General features: G+C 39.3%; 1 protein-coding gene across 1 annotated transcript in view; it reads left to right on the forward strand.

Annotated features, from left to right (window-relative positions):
• LOC129132389 (homer protein homolog 1-like) overlaps positions 1 to 19,406 on the forward strand; it is a 233,871-nt gene that overhangs the window by 167,218 nt on the left and 47,247 nt on the right. Inside the window, exon 5 of the mRNA XM_077193184.1 lies at positions 12,671 to 12,827. Coding sequence (XP_077049299.1) covers positions 12,671 to 12,827 — 157 coding nt within the window. The remainder of the gene's footprint in view (positions 1 to 12,670; positions 12,828 to 19,406) is intronic.

Here is a 19,406-nt window from a genome sequence, read left to right on the forward strand (position 1 = left end):
TTTTGTCTAAGATTCCCAGGCTCAGCCTGGGAGAAATTGTCTCTGTTCTTTCTTTGACTGAACTGAGAATATTCCCATTTCTTTATCTTTGCCATGACTCAATGTGATAACTCCCTCAGGGGAAGCAGCAGCCATGCTTGAGGAAGCCATCTCTGCTAATGGGCCATGAAGGACTCCCCAGAATGACTCATAGAATTACATCACCCCCCCATTGTGAAATTCCCTGCCCTGGCGGAGGTACCAAATATTCCCACCTGTATATAATCTGGGGCTTGGGACACCACAATACCACCACTGGATATCCAGAGGACAAGAGCTCTTAACAACCACCAGTTGACCTCCGGAGAAGGACTAGACCCTTCTACAGGATCACCACTTTGACAAGACCACATCCATCACTCCAACGGAACTGCAACCACCGTTTAATTGGACTCTTGCCACCATCCTGACCAACAGGGTGTCAGGTCATATTCTGACTTTGTCAGTTTAAGCCAGTGTTCCTGTACTATTCACTTTATTGCAACTTTCCTAATAAATTTTAGTGCTGACTTGGAATGTCTTGAAAGATATTTGTGTGGGGATAATTCCCCCCACTGGTTGGCCTTCAAACCAGCACAGACAATCAGGTATATAAAGAAATTGATGGACTAGCAGCTGCTTACCAATTCCAGATTTTAATGGTTGAAAGAAAGGCCTATGTTACTTTTGCCCACTGGCACCAACAGCATTAATCTTTTCCTGGCTAAATTTTCATTTACATGTATTTAAAACCAATATACCACTCCAGTATCTAGTAATGTCGCAGACATCTTTTCATTAACATCCTTTCATTAGGATTTTTCCAGCTGAGAAGTTTCAGCAACAAGATGTAAACAATGGTTATCTGCTGCTGTGGAATGAAACAGGTCCATCTGTGATTGGCCCATCTTGGATGTTTATAATTAATGGCCAATCAAGGCTGAGCTATCTCGGACAGAGTCCGAGAGAGCTGCCTTTTGTTATCATTCTTTTCTATTCTATTCTTAGCTAGCCTTCTGAGGAAACCTTTCCTTCTATTCTTTTAGTATAGTTATAATGTAATATATATATATATCATAATATAATAAATCAAACCTTCTGAACATGGAGTCAACATTCTCGTCTCTTGCCTCATCCAAGAACCCCTGTGAACACTGTCACATAGTAAGAAATCCATTTTCTCACTCTCTGGTGTTAATGTAACCAGAGGTTCAGCTGGGCATGACACCTCAGGTCCCCATCGTACATCTTCTAACATTAAGAGCCTTTCTGTCTGAGCAGGAGCCCTGGGGAGAGTGCAGGTTCCAGCAGCTCCTATTTGTCCCTTTCCCCCTCCCACATTCCTGCTTCCAATGGCCCCTGTCTTTACAAATAGCACACCAATCTCTGTGTCTGCCTATACTAATTCCTCCGCAGTGCCCCCCCCCCCCCCCCCTTTTTGGGCTTCATTCCACTAACGGAGCTATGAGCTTTCACTCCTGATTATTGTACACTTTTCACGCTGCTTCTAACAACTTACTCAGGTTCCTACCAACGACTTCTCCAATACTACAGGCATCAAGTGCCTTCACAACTTTATTTGGGTCTTCCGTATAAGTCTGTGCTATCGGACTAAACCCTTCATTGATTTCCAAACCCTGTGCCTCTCCATCCCCTCTCAGCTCTCCAGCCCTTCACGGTTTAAATTTTTTCTCAGCAATTTCCCCCCACTGCTCCCTAGGCTACTTTTTAAAGAAATATAACTTGTTTGTTAACAAAGAGGTCTCAGCAAAATTAATTCATACCAATTCAAAGTGTGAATTTACAGGTGAACTGCTTTACATTCTTATGTGTATGTTGAAGAATATATCTGGTGCAGGTAGCTGGGTCTGCAAGCTGAAGATTGAGCTCAGAGTGGGACCCCAAGACAAGAGGCCATGAACTGCTCACCCTTTGCATAACAAAAGGCATGAAGACTGGTGGCACCAGTCAGGTGGATGGACATAGAGAGACATAGCAGGAGACTGGGGACAAAGAACAAGATTTGTGGGCATTTGGACTGTGAGGGTATAAAAGTCCAGGGATTCCTTTGTTCAGGCACCAGCTCGAGCTGTTTCTGTGTTACTGCACTGTGAATAAATTGCTTTTTGGAATGAGACATCAGAGACTCTGCTATGGGAAACCTGGGGTTGAACCAGTAAGGAAACCTGGTGTGACTGCATGTGAGTTAGGTGTGTAGGGAGTCAAGCGGGACACCCACTGCAAAGGGACTTTAACTGCTGGGACCAAAGTCTCTCACTTTTGGGAGTGTTATTGCCTGTGAACAGTTGCCATTGTAAAGATAATTTTTCACGTAAGTAACATTATCTAAACCTCTGCTATGGAAGTATTTTTTATACAGCATGATCAGTTGAACCAATAAAACTCATATTTTGCTGTTATTCATTACAGGCCTGTTGGGAGGAAAGGGTTAAAACCAGAAGATTTGTCAAGGAGGAGGGAGGAATAGTTTCGCTCAAAGTGACCTTCATCTGGGAATGATAAAAAATGTAGATGTGGGGTGGGAAAACTACCATTATTATGCCCAGTGTTGTTTATCCTCTGCCTGTTTTGCGACATAGAATTCCTGTCTAGAGATAACACACTCTCTCAAACATGCTTGAGCCTCCTGCTGGGAGGGAGAGAAATCATAAAAGCACAGTCTAGTGGTATATTGCATGTGCGTGAAGCCCTTTGATATACTGGGGCTGTCAGTGGGCCCCCTGGCTGCCCACCAGGATGACCTAGGCCTAATGAAGCCCGTGTGACGTATCTCTGCCACCTAGCGTTGTTAGTGAGGTAATGAAATAAATCTACTCTGCATTTCGACGGTGGCTTGGTGGTGGCCCTGGTTACCTGTATGTGTTCATTCAAACAAGGCCCATTCTCCCTCTTGTATTTGGCAGCAATGTAGTGATGTTTGCAAAGCAGCTTGTTATGTTATTTCCAGATGCTCAGAATTTATGATATTGTTATAGATAAGTAATGCAATAGTTTGGTCTCATAATTAAGAGATAGATATTATGTGTGTGTTAAGATGTATAGTGATGTTATTATAATATGTCCTCCCATAGACCTCTTTCCCCTCCCCCTTGTAATAGCCTCAGTAGTCAGGTCATTTGGAGAAAACCACCTTATTACCAGGAGCTGCGGTGTAACAACACCTGACCTCCAATCAAGATGTAAGAAAGTAATCTCCACCAATAGACAGCAGAGAAGGAGTTGACTGGCAAAACTTTGGAAAGAGCTAAGGATTTAAAAGGCAGAGCATCCATTTTGTAGATGAGCATGTGTGGCTGATAATCACGGGGGCTTCCAGCACTGTAATTTTTCCTTATTTAGTCCTTTTGTTGTATTTTTGTTAAAGTTTAATAAACCTTTAAAATATTAAAAAGTAAGCAGTCATTTCTCACAATATGATATTTTTAAAAGCTTAGTGGAGCTTTTCATGCTGATAAACAGGCAACAAATAGGAGTGTTAAGGATGTCTCTTTTTTTGAAAGACTGTCTTGAAACTTTGAGTGTGCCTGGCAGTCATTGATGCAGCAGCTTGGAAAACACCACAGACCACTGCTTCTTCTAGCAGAATCCATCTTTATTACACACACTTCAGTATTTATATGTTTCTACTATGGGAAAGTTTGGGGAAAGTCTTGGAGAAGTTTTGGGAAAGCACAGAAGGAAAGACAAAACAGCCTACACGCCCAAGCATTCATTAGAACAGACGTTTTTTGCCCTTATCAGCCATTCACTCAAACATGCCACCTCCTAGTGTTCTGGGTGGTAAAAGAAAAACATTCACACATGGTGTTTATGGCTGTAGTCATTCCTCTGCTATGTACCTTTCCCAAGAGAACAGAAAGCTTTATCAAAGTCAAGATAAATGTGACAAGCTGCTCTTCTACACTGAGCTCTCAGCAATGTCAGTATGCCCCAGCAGGCTGCTGCATCTTCAATTGATGTTAATTCTGACAGGGCTGAAGATATAACTGTTAAAATTATGACACTGCCAGCAAAGGGATAGATAGCTTTCAGAACAAAATAAAATACATGTGCAAGTTGCATTATCACACTGCAGGACTGCAAACATATGTGTGCCTGTGTATATATATACGTGCCCCCAATGTATATGTACAGCTCTGTTCTTTGTGCTATGATATAAAACTGAAAGGTGTTCTGGCAGAAGTTGGATTGCAGTTTGGATCATTTTGATCACCAAATAAGTATTCATATTTCATGTGCTTCCTAGAGAAAATAATCTAAGAAGACATGGAGAATTATTTGGGTTTTGTTTAGATCTTTACAACTGTTAAAATAACCTGACAGAGCTGTGCATTTATTTCCTATTACACAATCCAATGCTTTGAGGGCAAAATCAATTCCTTTTAGGCAAAAACCTTTCAAACAGGAATTAAGTTCAAACAGGAATTTCTCTCTAAAGAGAGAAAGTTACATTCGACCCTCCTGTACCTATCCTGAGGAAGTGTAGTGCAGCTGCTTCACAATCAAAATTTTGACCATGGGCTCTAGCAGTTGTTGGGAGCTCCATGTGTGGACTTTCAGCTTCTAGACCTGTGCATTTCCAGTCCTGGGTGTTAACCCCAGCATCTTCTCTTCTGAGGAAGAATATTCATTTGATACCAAAATTGGCTGGACAGAAACTTTCTAACAATATTTAGAATATTAGAAACTAGGCATTCTTTATTGCAGTGCTGGGCACTCAGGGGATCCTTCCTCTGTTCAAGTACACTGATCATCGAGTGAACAGCTTTATTGTACACACTGATTACATATTCGTTAGCTATCCTCACTTCCTTTGACTTCATTTGGCATAGTTGCACCCCTTATCGGAAGTCTTTATAGGATTCTTTGGGGTTTCTTCAGTGCTCTTCAATGTCCAGTGTCCTTTTTAGGTGGCTGTTCCTCAATCCCCACTTTTGAGTAAGCACAATATCATTGTTTTGCATAACTTCTACTTTGTCAGTCTTGCAGAGCTGAGCTGGCATCCTGCTTGTTTTGCATGACTTCTGTTTGCCCAAGTTACATCCTTTATCTGTTTCCACAAGGCTGTGCTGTTCTGTTCTACTATCCTTATGAGGAGGAAGACATTAAAAATGCAAGATGTATCATCTGTATGTTACATTTCTGCTGTTGCTGTAGAACTTTAGGCAAGAGACAAGTGTACGGGAGGAAAAAGAAAAAAACCCACCAAATTCAATGTGCTCAGCAAAGGCTTTTTAGAGTAGGACATCTGAATTCTCTGCAGATTCCTTCTTTGAAAAAAAAGAGCAGAACAAAAGTTCATAACAAAGTTAAATTGTTTTGAAGCTTGAAAATCCAGATTGGTGTTCTCCATTAGAAGTCTTTTTTTTTCTTTCTATCTTTCAACTTGATTGTATGCTAGATTTTCAGGCGTATCTTCCCTCGTTTAGTGTGAAGGATGGATCATTTAAGTTACATCCTTTATTTCTCCAAGGCTGTGCTATTGTGTTCTACTGTCCTTGATAAGAGTAAATGTTGTTCTGTTTATTATCCTTATCAAGTGAGTAAAATTCTGTCCTTACCACATTGTGCCTGAGTCATATGTTTCTCAGTGTTTGCTTTAGAATTGTTGATAAATTTGAACAAAGGTAGATCTACAGATATAGGCATCAATGCACATAGTCTAGCCTAAGAACAATCTGCTGTAGGTGTGCTTTTATCTGGTCCTAAGATAATTGTCCTGTCCCACTGTAAGGAGAGTTGGGGGGGATTTTTTTTTTGATAGATTTCTTGGACAAAAATAAAGGAAATTGCAGCAAATATTATATCTGACAACTGTTTATTAATAAAAAAGGGTATTGTCCCGACCGGAGAGGGATAGAAAAGGGAGCAGAGAGGGAAAAAGAGAGACAGAGAGATAAACAGAAGACAGGGACAGCATTACCACTAGAACTCCAGAGTGCCCTGTCAGCGTCTGCTCGGCAGATGGAGTGTGTGTGCAATCAGCCACCTCGCATGTGAGTGGTTCCCGCGGGTGGCTAGGCACGATTTCCAACCAGCAGCAAACTGCGTGTCTCTTCCGTCAGCGAAGAACAGGTTGCTGTGGCTACGGGCGAACTTGTGGAGCAGCTGCAGGTTGTCAAGGTCGGGGCATGGCAGCTGCTCTGTCGGGGAAACAGCGGAGCACTAGGTTGTCGCGGCGACGGGCTCCCTCAGGGGTGCAGACAGGAAAGGCAAGGAAGAAGCAGGACCGCAGGGAGAAAAAGGCGAGCGGGGCGGGGGCGTAAGCTGGACCTCTGGGCGAGTCCCTGCTCCCAAGAAATCAAAAACGACAGGCTAAATTATGGCGCGGTTAACTACTTTTATGTGCTAAGACTCCTCCCATAGACTGATTTCCTGGCCATTTTTCCCCGGACATCTGGGGGTCTCTCATCCCCGCCTCCAAGGGGGGCGCCACTTGCAGCTCAGTCGTGGAAGTTTTCTCTCCCCTGACTGGCTGTCAGGTGAAGTCCCCCCAGAGACAAGAGCCTCCCTCCATTTTCTCCTAGGCACCTCCTTAACATATGGCATGTGTTAAGACTCCCAGCACATGTACAGCCCCTATAGTAATTTTTCACCTGATGTCAGAAAATGGATTTATGTTGAGACATAAATAAAAATTAAATTGGTTCCTTGCAATAATTAATTTGAATCAAAATAAGTGTAGTTTTAACCAAAATAATCCACAAAGCATAATTTTGTCTCTTTTTTTAAATTTTAGTTTGCCAAGAAAGTATTTGAAAAAAGTAAGTCAGCACTTCCAGGATTGGTTATGGGCTATTTTAATCAAAGTATGTTTTTATGAAACAAAAATCCACATCTTTGGTTCTTTGTTTCATGGTGTTGATGCCCGAAAGATAGGCTGGAAATAAATCCCCATAGACCGATGTGAAAAATGCCAATCACTTGGGTTTTTTTTTAATTTTAAAAGTTTAATGATAATAAAATGGTTATAAAAATAGCAATATAATTAGAGTAATAATAATTTGGACAATTTGGATTAGGACAATATGAGACAATAAAAACAAAGAGTTACAGACGTCCGGGTACCTTTTTCTGGGCAACATAAGCCTGAAAAAGTACACATGTTAACAGAGGATTAACCCTTAAAAACAATAACCTGTTGCATATTCATACATCTCATACATGATGCATAAATTCCATTCAAACAAAGGATTCTGTCTGGTCATCGTCAACTTCTTCCTCTTAATCCTAACAGTGTCTCATGGCTGAGCGAGGCAGGAAGAAGTTTGTTTCTTCTGATGAGGGCAATAAATTCTTTTTCACTGAAAGATTTAGGTGTCCTGTGGCTGCTATCTCACTGCAAGTCCTTTCTTTTAAAAAGTATCTTACATAGCATAGTTTCTATTTTAACATTATGTTATAACCTAAAACTATATTTAACACACCACTAAAAAAATTATTACAACATAACTTTCTGACATAACACATATTCATTTTAATATTTGTGAAAAGCCAATCATAAAATATGCATTTTTCACAACTGATGTCTATTGAGCAGATATTTGTTTATTGCAGTGCTCATGGTGAAGGGGATTTCTCCTCCTAACTCACCCACCTTTGTCAAGTGCTGTGGTATATTTATGCAGTAAGTAATGCTCAGTATCTCTATGTCCCTACAACATCATCACATACATACCAGAACTAATTTACATTGCATGTTCTCATGGTTATTAGATAATTCTTTAGCACTGCTCTTGCACCTCCCCAATTCAGGGGTCATTAGGGGTCTTTGATGAAGGCTTCCAAGGCCTTCTTTGCATCTGAACTTTTCAACTTTGGAGCATGTGCAGTTATGGTGTTCCTTGGTCTGTCTGGTCTTCACAGGCCTTAATTCTTTGTTTTGTGGCTAATTGGCTTTGCACTTGACAATTCTTTATTAGCACTATATTTATCTATCTCTAAAGCTATCCACCTGGTGAATTTTTTCTTATTTTTTTGTCTATTCAGCATTAAGCAACTAGTTAACCATATACTAGCCATTACATTGTATAAAATGTTATTTATATCAGGATATATAGGTATAAAAGTTATGATTCAGGTTATATAGGTATAAAAAAGCTATGATTTAGGTTATATAGGTATCAGGTTATATAGATATATCAGGTTATATTGACAGCTTATAACTCAAGCTATATAAGCACCTTGTAACTTTGACCTAAGTTATATAGGCATCAGTGTGATATCCATCACATTATTGCGTTTATGTCAGAGAATGTGCAGCTCTCTAAGAATAAACAGGATAAGTCTAAATGGTTTGGAAGTCGTGCATTATCAGATACAAAACAAGACTAATTTACATTATATATTTCAATTTTATGAAACCATAGTAAAATCAGTAGAAAATACAGGAGAATTATTTGTAGAAAAATAAAACATATGTGCTGCAAACAGTTAACCTCTGCATTACAGCAGACATGTTCATGCCCACTATGTAGATGTCTTAGGGATAAAAATATTATTGAGAAATAATACTGGTGCAATCCTATTGAAAACAACCAAAAACAACCAGCTTCAAAGAAACCTTCTAAACTTTTGTCCTGTTTTGAGACAAGTTAGGAGGAAAAGTTTCATGAGATGAAGGTGTCCTCTAATGGAAGGCAGGTTTCAGCAGGCCCTCCCCCACAGGTTTGAAAGGAATTTCTTGGAGGAAAGTGAATAAAACCTGTTTATTTAACAAGCAGGGTGCAAACAGGACGAAGAAAAAAAAAAAAACAATAATGTTAGATAATGTGAAAAATGCATGTATTTTATGATTGGCTTTTCGCAAATATTAAAATAAATATTATATGTGTTGTGTTAGAAAGTAATGCTGTATTAGTTTTCTTAAGTACTGTGTAAAATATAGTTTTAGGTTATAAAAATTGTTAAAATAGAAACGATGCTATGTAGGATACTTTTTTAAAAAGAAAGGACTCGCAGCGAGATAGCAGCCACAGGACACCTAAATCTTTCAGAGAAGAAGAATTTATGGCCCTCTTATCAGAAGAAACGAACTTCTTCCCGCCTCGAAGGCGCTGTTAGGATTTGGAGGAAGTTGACGATGACCAGACAGAATCCTGTGTTTGAATGGAATTTATGCATCATGTATGAAGTGTATGAATATGCAACAGGCTATTGTTTTTAAGGGTTAATCCTTTGTTAACGGGAGTCCTTTTTCGGGCTCGTGCTGCCCAGAAAAAGGTACCCGGACGTCGGTAACTCTTTGTCTTTATTGTCTCATATTGTCCTAATTCAGTTTGTCCAAATTAATATTACTCTAATTATATTACTATTTTTATAACCATTTTATTACTATTAAACTTTCAAAATTTTGAAAACAAGTGATTGGCGTTTTTAACAATAATAAACCTTTTTGTTGTAGAGAAAGATGGTGGATCTTTTTAGAGTCCTGCTTGGAGCTGGGATGCGGTGTCCCTGCAGCGTCTTCCCGCCCGGCTGTGGCATGGGCTCCTGGTGTTGGTCTGGTTTTTTCAGACTGGAGCAAAGCTGAAGAGTTCCAGAAAAAGCCACAGTCCCGGGGAACCTTCTTGTCTCAGCTAACAAACGAGAAGCTAGCTAAAAGCATTTTAACTCTCTGACTCTCTCCTGAAAAAAAGAGCCGAGAGCTGTGAAACAAACCGAGGGAGTTATCTGTGTTTTGAACACAGGCTGCTGAAAGAATTTCACCGGCTTCCCCCCCTCTCCCCCCCGGACCTAGCTTAAAGGTACAGGACTCCTGTCTGGGCATAAAGCAGATGATAGGGGATACAGTATCATACAGTCACCCAAGGATAGAACCAGGATAGCCATAGTAGTGATAGAAAGCTCATGTTTTGTATTTAATTATGACATTCCAGTATACAACTTCAGAGCTCCTGACTGTTTTCTTAGCTGGGCAGTCAGGCACTGGGCAAAGGTGAAGATGAAAAACTGCACAAATCCCGCTCACATTATTATTCAGCTCTAGCTAGCAGTCTGACTTCTGTGATCTTCATGACTTAAAGTTTTCCTTGTATCATTGTGAGTATATAAACTGACAAAACCCAATTCACTATCCTTTTTGCAACTTAAATTAGGATATTAAGTGACCAAAGAGTTCTCATTCTGTAACTGTCTTGGATATTAAGCTTTTGATCTGCTTCATTATATCAATATAAAATATTTTTTCTCTGAGGAAAAATTAGCATCAAGGCACATTTTGTAAACATGTATAAATGTCATGCACACACAGCTACTAGTCCTACTATCACAGAACTATTAAATGGGATTACTTGCTTGTATGAAATTGCTGGTGTGGATATTTGTTTGCTGGATCAGAACATCAATGAGGAATTGTGAATATGATAATGCACTAGATTTTTTAGCATGTTATTTTATGGAATTTTTTGATCTGCTATGTTACTATAAATGAAAAATAAATCTGATCAGAGAAACAGAAGAGTAGACACAGTTACTGTCTTATTTTTCATATGTAAGTCAGTGTTCCTTGAGGAAATAGGATTATCATTATTTTTGTTTAGTCATTTAAGATTTAAAATTTCCAGTGGTGAACTTATAATTGGTTGAATAGATAATTAAATGTTAGAGAAATTTAAAGAACCCATATTCCTCTTCTGAAAGAATTTATATTCCTGTTTGTGAAAAACGCCAATCACTTGTTTTAAAATTTTGAAAGTTTAATAGTAATAAAATGGTTATAAAAACAGTAATACAAATTAGAGAAATAAGAATTTGGACAATCAGAGTTAGGACAATAAAGGACAATAAAAAAGCAAAGAATTACGGATGTCCAGATGCTTTCCTCAAAAAAGCCTGTCTGCTAACAAAGGATTAACCCTTAAAAGCAATAGCCTGTTGCATATTCATATATCTCATACATGATTCAAAAATTCTTTTCAAACAAAGGGTGTTTTCTGGTTATTGTCAACTTCCCCTCCCATCTTGTAAATCAATTGTCTTGGTCTCTCAAAGTCTGGTTCTTCCCGATAAGGAGGCAAGAATTCTTTTTCTTGGGTTTATTGGTCTCTTGTTGCTGTTATCTCTCCTTGAGCTAGTTAGAAAAAGTATCTTACATCACAGTTTCTGTAGCCTAAAATTATATTCACCACACTACTTAAAAAGATTAGTACAGCACTACAAAAAAAAGGATGAATACAACATAACTTTCCAACATTACACATATAGTATTCATTTTAATATTTGTGAAAAGCCAATCATATAATATGCATTTTTCACACTGTTCAAAGGCATGAAATGGTGTATTTGGAAGGAAATACTGGAGTTTAAAAGAATCAGATGTGTTTTGGTGAAACAGTAGATATGATCTAAACTGGTAATGAATGTTCCTGAATGACCAGTTGGCTTTGAACACCTTTGGAACTTTTATGGGAATCACAATGTTTTTGAAATATGCTTTTATGGAATGGGCTGTGCATGTGCATGAAGTGGACAAAAGAAACTTGGTGTACAAAATGTTTAATTGTTCATATATACAAAATTCAAATTAAACTATAAACTTGCATACAAAATAATAATGATTTGTAATTAAAGCAGCGTAAAATATATTTATAATAAATAATTATATTAATTACTACTACTCGAAAACCTATATACAAAATTATTTTGTCCAGTGTCACAGATCACTAATGATGCCTTTAATAGTAAGCTAATTAAACAAAATTATTTTTATATGTATTTTCCATATAGGTGTGCAGCTCACACACTGTTGACATTATACAAGTAAACATTAATGAACTATTTGCCTGCTAATACATTCAACTGATGTGTCTAAGATGTTTTCCCTTGTATACTGACTGCAAAGATTGGGTCTTTGGATGATGCCAGACCAAATATCTGTGAAAAATAAACCCCCGTGTTTCCTCAGAGAATAGCTAAAGTGTATGCAAGGATTGGTCCTCCATAGGCTACTTCAAGAGACCCCAACATCAGCTTCCTCTTTGTGTTAAAGCAATATCTCTATTTTCCTCAGTCTTTGGTCTCTGTTGATATTACTGAAGAAAGCCACATTGACAGTATTATGGTGTTGAAATTCAAGACTTTTGAATTTTTAAGTAGAAATTAAATATGGTATTTAATAAAGAAAGTATATTTCAGGCATAGAAGATTTGCATTTAGGCAACTAAGCTGTAGTTCCAAAGCACTGCATTAGCTTTCTTTCATCAAGCTGGTGACAAGTCTTTATTTACAATATATTTCAAAAAGTAATACATTAAAAAAATACTTGCTCTCCATATGGATATATTAAAATCATAACTTAGAATATACATATTCTAGAATTAGATGCTGTTGCTTTTGGGAAGCTGATGTGAATTTCATCATCCTGAACATTTTATTTAAAAAAAGGACCCTGTTGAACTGGTAGGGTAGAGGTTGTTTTCCAATAAGGATTATATCTATTTAAAAAAATCTGTTCATTAATATTTTCTGAATTTAAAGTTTTGATGATTTGAGCACCTGGATTCTCATTTAAGCATTCAGTCATAGGATTTTTTCACAATTCTATTTTTCCTGGATATTTAAAAAAAATTATAAGACATTGTAAGAAAAAAATATAAAGAGGGCTCTGACCATTCTCTTTCTGTCTGTGCAGTTTGGCAATCAGCAAACATTGGGAGGCAGAACTGGCCACACTCAAGGGTAATAATGCTAAGCTCACTGCCGCCCTGTTGGAGTCCACTGCCAATGTAAAACAATGGAAGCAACAGCTTGCTGCATATCAGGAGGAAGTGGAACGTCTTCATAAGCGAGTAAGTCGAAGTAAACAGCCAAGATCCTTAAAGTGGAAGTGCTGGTGACTATTCACTCTTTTTGAAGTATTGTGGTATCCCAAGCCCCAGATTATATACAGGTGGGAATGTTTGGTACCTCCGCCAGGGCAGGGAATTTCACAATGGGGGGGTGATGTAATTCTATGAGTCATTCTGGGGAGTCCTTCATGGCCCATTAGCAGAGATGGCTTCCTCAAGCATGGCTGCTGCTTCCCCTGAGGGAGTTATCACGTTGAGTCATGGCAAAGATAAAGAAACACTGCTCCAACGATTTTAACAGGTGATGTAGATGGCAGTAGAATACATACTTTAGTTAGATCTTACATTGTAACCCAAGGCAAACATATAGAAAGGAGTTGTATTAATATTTTTAATATAAGTTCATGTCATCGGGACAGTGGGAGATTCAGGCAAAGTTTACTGAAGAAGCCCTGAAGCTTAATCTGAGGTGCAGAAAGGATTCCTCCGTGTGTTAAAACTCCTTCATAGAAAGAAGTTTAAATGAATACAAATCCTTCCTTAGCCTCCAATTTTGGCAACAGTTTAAATTTAAGGAATCACTTTGTCCTGCAAGCTCTAATGATGGCAAATCCAGAATTTTTATATAAAAATGAATTATTTATTAAGACAAATGAACAGACAAGAGATAACAGACAAAACAATCAGAATTACTTACTACACAGTATAAAAATAAAGAACCACTAGTAGATTACAGCATAGCATAAAACAGAAATGCCAAGTCATGGCAAGCCCCTGTCTTCTGCCTTTCGGACCCCAGCTTCTCTCTCTGTAACCCCATAGGTCACTTCTCCTTAACCCCTGCTATTGGACAATCTCTGATCCCCCCTGTTAAAAACACCAATCACTTGTTTTCAAAATTTTAAAAGTTTAATAGTAATAAAATGATTATAAAAATAGTAATACAATTAGAGTAATATTAATTTGGACAAACTGAATTAGGACAATATGAGACAATAAAGACAAAGAGTTACGGACGTCCGGGTACCTTTTTCTGGGCAGCACGAGCCCGAAAAAGGACCCCCGTTAACAAAGGATTAACCCTTAAAAACAATAGCCTGTTGCATATTCATACACTTCATACATGATGCATAAATTCCATTCAAATACAGGATTCTGTCTGGCCATCGTCAACTTCTTCCTCCAAATCCTAACAGCGCCTTTGAGGCGGGAAGAAGTTCGTTTCTTCTGATAAGAGGGCCATAAATTCTTCTTCTCTGAAAGATTTAGGTGTCCTGTGGCTGCTATCTCGCTGCGAGTCCTTTCTTTTTAAAAAAGTATCCTACATAGCATCGTTTCTATTTTAACAATTTTTTTTTGCCTACAGGTTCTTAATTTGGATGGGTTATAACAGTGGCTGTTGACATAGGTGTGTGTAATAAAAGAGGAACTTTGGTTTCTTTCCATGTGATGCTTTCTGTAGCATTTGTGACACGATCTTGCTGGTATCCCGAAAGGGAAAAGACAGCAAATGTGCACCAGAAACAGGAATAACAGAGGTCCAGTATGGCTTATACTCCCACCTCCCATGCCTGTGAGGTTGCAACCCACAGCAGATGTATTTGATCTTCTCGGTGGCAAAATACAGAGGCCAATCTGGTCTTGCCCTCTATTTCCTTGTCACTTTCTCTTAATTAGTTTCCAGGCAAATTGTTTTTGACACCCTTTAACTGTGGTCTCTTACTGTTCCTCAGGTATCTCTCATTCAACAGGCCCTAATAATTCCCATCCACAAAACAAAGTTATTACTTTAACACTTTTTGCAATAAGAGCATAAATTTTGTGAACCACAATACTAATTATTCCCACAATTCAAGCATTTACTTATAACCCAGCTAGCATGTCCAGTACTGGAATGAATCAAATAAAGTTTACTAATGGAAATAGTAATTCCCCTTCTCCCCTGTACAATTCACAGGCTAAGGTCAGAATACAAAAACAGTCTTGATCTTTCTATCTGAAGTATTCCTCCCCAAAGGAGATGTTTTATTCAGGTAGTGCTTGAAACCAGTGATGTAAGCATTGTCTTACTTCTTACTTCAGTGTTATTCTTTGTACATTTCTTAGATCATTTGGGTTTTTCTAAACTATTACCATTCAGTCCCCATTGGAAAGTCAGTTCGGTATCACCCAGTTTAAATGTGATATATTCTTCAGGTTTCTTCACAAGTCTTTTGATTCTGTTGGCATTAATTCACCCTCTTTCCATGATTCCGATTGTTGCTTCAGTAGTACCTGGGAAGGACTTCATTATAGCATAGTAATAAAAGAAAGACAATACTGCATTGACTTCTACCATTCACTTTTCTTCTAAACTTTCTGGGTTTAGCTAAAAGCTTTCTCCACAGCAGCCTCTTCTTCTTCTATCCAGCTGTGCTAATAGTTGCAGAGGCAAATTCTTCTTTCTGTGAGTTAGAGTTAGTTAAATAAGAAAAGCCTGACCAATTTCAACACGAGATGTATCACATCTATTGTTTTTTTACTTTTTGGGCAGCATTTAATTGTTTTAGCCTTACAAACCCATTCTTCAGGAAAAAAAACCAACTTCTTTTTAACAGCAAAACACACAAAAGAAAAAAAACCCCACTTACTTAAGAAAAACAACCCACTTTGTGAGGTTTGGAGAGTCATCAATCTCTGCTTTGATTTTATCTTTTAGTGCTAGCCCCCTCCCCCTCTCTTCACAACCTTGCTGTCAATGCTGTTCTTCGCCCTTCCCCGGTGCTGCCACTTCGCTGCAGGGCCGGAGCAGGGGAGAACAGCCACGGGCATGGGGACCCTGGGGGCTGCCTTGAGTCTCTTTTGCCCTCTCTCTCTCTTCTTCTCTCTCTTTCTCTTTCCTTCTCTCTCTCGGCCCACTTACCGGGGCCGACGCTGCCATCCTCGACTCGGGACCCCGACAGTCTGGGAGCCACCCCGGCAGTTCGGCCACGGAGCCAGCCCGCTCCTGCCCGGCAAACCTGTGTCCTCTGCTCCCAGCACCGCCGCTGGGTCACCTCCATGGATCGGTCCCTTCCGCAGCCTCCGAGACCCCGCCGCTTGTAGGGAGCGGTCAGACATCTCCCAACCTTGACAACCCCAAACTTGGCGTCTTCAGGTGCTCCTGACATTCTTTTTCTTTCTCTAGTCAACTTATCCTCTTTTCTCTTCAAGCAGGGCCCGTTCTGCTAAACCCTTTCTGGACCACAGTTCGGCATTGAATAACCTCCTAACAACCATGTGTTAAGACACTTCCCTGCCTTTCATGCAAAAAACCTGCATTCACACTCCTGCTCTCTTCTAGCACCAAGATGTCATCACTCCACATTCTAACATCTCAGAGTTTGCTAACCACCCCCCTACTTCAACTTCTCTCTTTCTTTCCTTCTTACCTGTTTTTTTGTTTGTTTTTTTTTTTTTTTTTTGATTCAACACACCTCAGACGGTACGAGGTGAACTTAACTAATTTATTCTAAAAGTAAGCTTAGAACTTTCTTTTACTAGGATTGCAGTAGCTGTTATAACTTAAATACATACTGGCTAGCTGTGGCTTACTGGGTCTAACATCTTTTGATATATATATAAGCTGCTAGATATTTTTTACTCTTCTTCACTCCTGAATTAAAATTTTATGAGCTACTCCATTTTCTGTATTTATGTATAAATGATAAAGGATTTTTCAAACAAGGGTAAGCTTAAAGCTAGTACTTAGGCTAGTTTTAACTTAACTCTTTTAATTTAACAATATCTTCCTTGGTCCGTTTTATATCATCTCCCTCTGTCAATTTTTTTTCATACACAAATTTTGCTACCTGTGTGTACCCCTCAATCTATAATCTATAATATTTCAATAATCTAGGTAATTTTCTGATCTCCCTCTTTGAGGAGGGAGGGAGAAGGAATAAAATTCTTGCAATTTTCTCATGGTTGGGTTTCCAGGTACTTTTATTTATTAAGTGTCTAAGATATTTTACCACTGGGTAGTGAGTCTGAGTTCTTTTATTAACCTCCCTTAAATCTTGTACTAGTCTATAACTCCCATCAGACTTTACTGGGGGAATAGGGATATTATGAGGAGACATACAAGGTTCTAATGCCCCATCCTTTATTAGTCCTTCTATGACTGGCTTCAAACCTTCCTGTCCTTCTAAAGATACAGGATACTGACGTACACGTATGGGACAATCTTCTCTCTCAATTGTAACCCTTATGGGGTTGATATTTAATCCTCTCCTATTTCCTTCTCCAGCCAAAACTTCTTTGTTGATTTTTTTTTCTTCTTCATCTTCTTGGCCTAATTTTAAAACCCTAGCTGTCATTTTCCCATTTTCTGATATAACTCCTATTCTTAATTGCACTTGTAAGACTCTTTCCAATAAATTGCTACCTGCCCCTGGGACCAATAAGACATCTCCCATCCAAATTCTAGTTTCTTCTCTCGATTACCACATCTTTAATGACCAGAAATGTAAAACTTTCTCTTTTTGCCTCTGTTACTTTCACTATATGTTTGCTCACACTATAACTTTTTGGAACATATAACAGGCAGGTTCTCTCTGCCCCTGTGTCTATTACAAATTCTAATTCTTCTTCTTGAGGACCCACTTTTAAAGTTATCACAGGCTCCAGATGGTATTTGTCACCCCAAAAAAAATTAGAGCTTATGACCTCCCTATTCCTCCTATGTGCCCATCTCTTTAAGCATTTTCAGATCTTCCGCTTACTTAGGACCATTTTCCTATTTCTCTTAAGTTTGTTTATCTATTTAGTTGGAGTTTCTTCTTTCTCCTCTAAAAGCTGTCCCTCAAAAACCTTTTGTTTTTGCATTTCGCCTTTGATATGCTGTCTCATTTATTCCCTTGGTTATGTAATTACGATAATTATTCATGTGTTTACTCCCCTCCTCAATATTTTAACTTTATTTAGGAGGTACAGTTGGCATTTTGTCTTCTCTGGGGGTCCCCGTGGATTATCTTTTTCCTAAGCTTTTATTTCAGTTGCTCTGATTAATTACCTTTCTTCTTGAGAAAAATATTATTTTCATTACAGACCGCATCTCTTCTCAAGTATAAATGTTTGGACCTAAAAATTGGTCTAATTGTTCAGCTATGCCTATGGAATCCTCTAAATATCTCTTTTATTTATTTCTTAAAATTTCAGACTTCAGACGAAGTCAAAGGAGCATTTACAAACTCTGGTCCGTCCCTTCCTATGAGAACCTCTCTTAATGGAAATAGACCAATCCCTTTATCCCATTCTTTTTGGATTTTTATCTTCTATAGCCTTTCTCCCATATTTTTAGGAAGAATCAGGAGAGGGCTTTCTTTTAACTGAACTTTTAGTGTTTCGATAAGGTGATTCCTTTAGAGAGTTCCCCTGAGCAGCCGGAGCTGTGGTTAGCAAGGGAACGGAGCTCAGGGCAGGACGGGGGACTTGGCACAGCTCAGGGTCTGGGTCCTCCAAAGGCGGGGTCTGCAGCCGGGATCGCCCGAGGGGCTGTTGCGGTGCAGACCGAGCTGGAGCGTGGATCGCCCCCACATGGCTGATCCGGCAGAGACAAAACCGGCGACTGACCCCGGCTGCAGCGGCGGGAGCCGACCAGAGTCAGGGCAGCTGGGATGGGACAGACGGGACCCCCCCTCGGTGCAGTCAGCGCGGTAACCACGGTGCACACGGCAGGACAGACCCCCCCCCCCCCCCCCCATCCCCCGGCACGGCCAGCGGAGCGGCCGCAGGCCAGGCGGCCGGACTGGGACAGACGGACTGTGCCGGAGCCGGCACAGACACAGGGGCGGGGGGTGGTGCAGCCGCGAACGAGTGGGGGAACAAACAGGGATGGATGAGGTAATATTTTTGTTCTCAGCTTTATACTTTCCCTGCTTTGTTCTTTTATTGCTTTTCAAAAATGTTATTTTCTTACAACCTCCCCCCTCCCCAGCAGGTGGTGTACTCTTTTTCTTCTGTATTAAACGGTTTTTACAAATAAATCCAGAGCTTAACAAATCCAGACTTCTGCTTGGTTACTTTGAAATGGTCGACGAGCTAAGTCACGGCCTTCTCATGTTGTTTTTCTCATCACCCTTTTATTCATCTTTTAGCAAATTATACATCTTTCAGTTACTTGCTTTACTACTCCAAAAATCCCAATGCACCCATAGTTCCTTAAAAAAAACGATCACACAAAGCCTGAGTATCCCACTGGGCTTTTTGATACATGTCCTCTGCTATTCCCTAGCAAGCATTTTATTATCTAATTGTCTTTCATCAGGATGTTTCTATTTCCCTGATTTATCTTGTTGGCCATCTGTCTTGTTTTAATTCCCCCTTTTTTTTTTTTTTCTGCCCTAAACTTTGGAATTTCCAATTTTTCCTCATTTGGAGTTATATATTAACTCTTTCAGCTCCATTTTCTGCCGCATCTTTAGCTTCTTGATCCGCCAAATTATTTCCCCTTATTTCTGGGGTCTTTACCTTTTGGTGTTCCTTAATATGTACTATAGCTATCTCTCTTAGGTAATTTTAATGCCTCTAAAACCTCTAAGATAAGTTTTTCATATACTA

This window comes from Agelaius phoeniceus, chromosome W (assembly GCF_051311805.1).
Source record: "Agelaius phoeniceus isolate bAgePho1 chromosome W, bAgePho1.hap1, whole genome shotgun sequence".
Classification (NCBI taxonomy): domain Eukaryota; kingdom Metazoa; phylum Chordata; class Aves; order Passeriformes; family Icteridae; genus Agelaius; species Agelaius phoeniceus.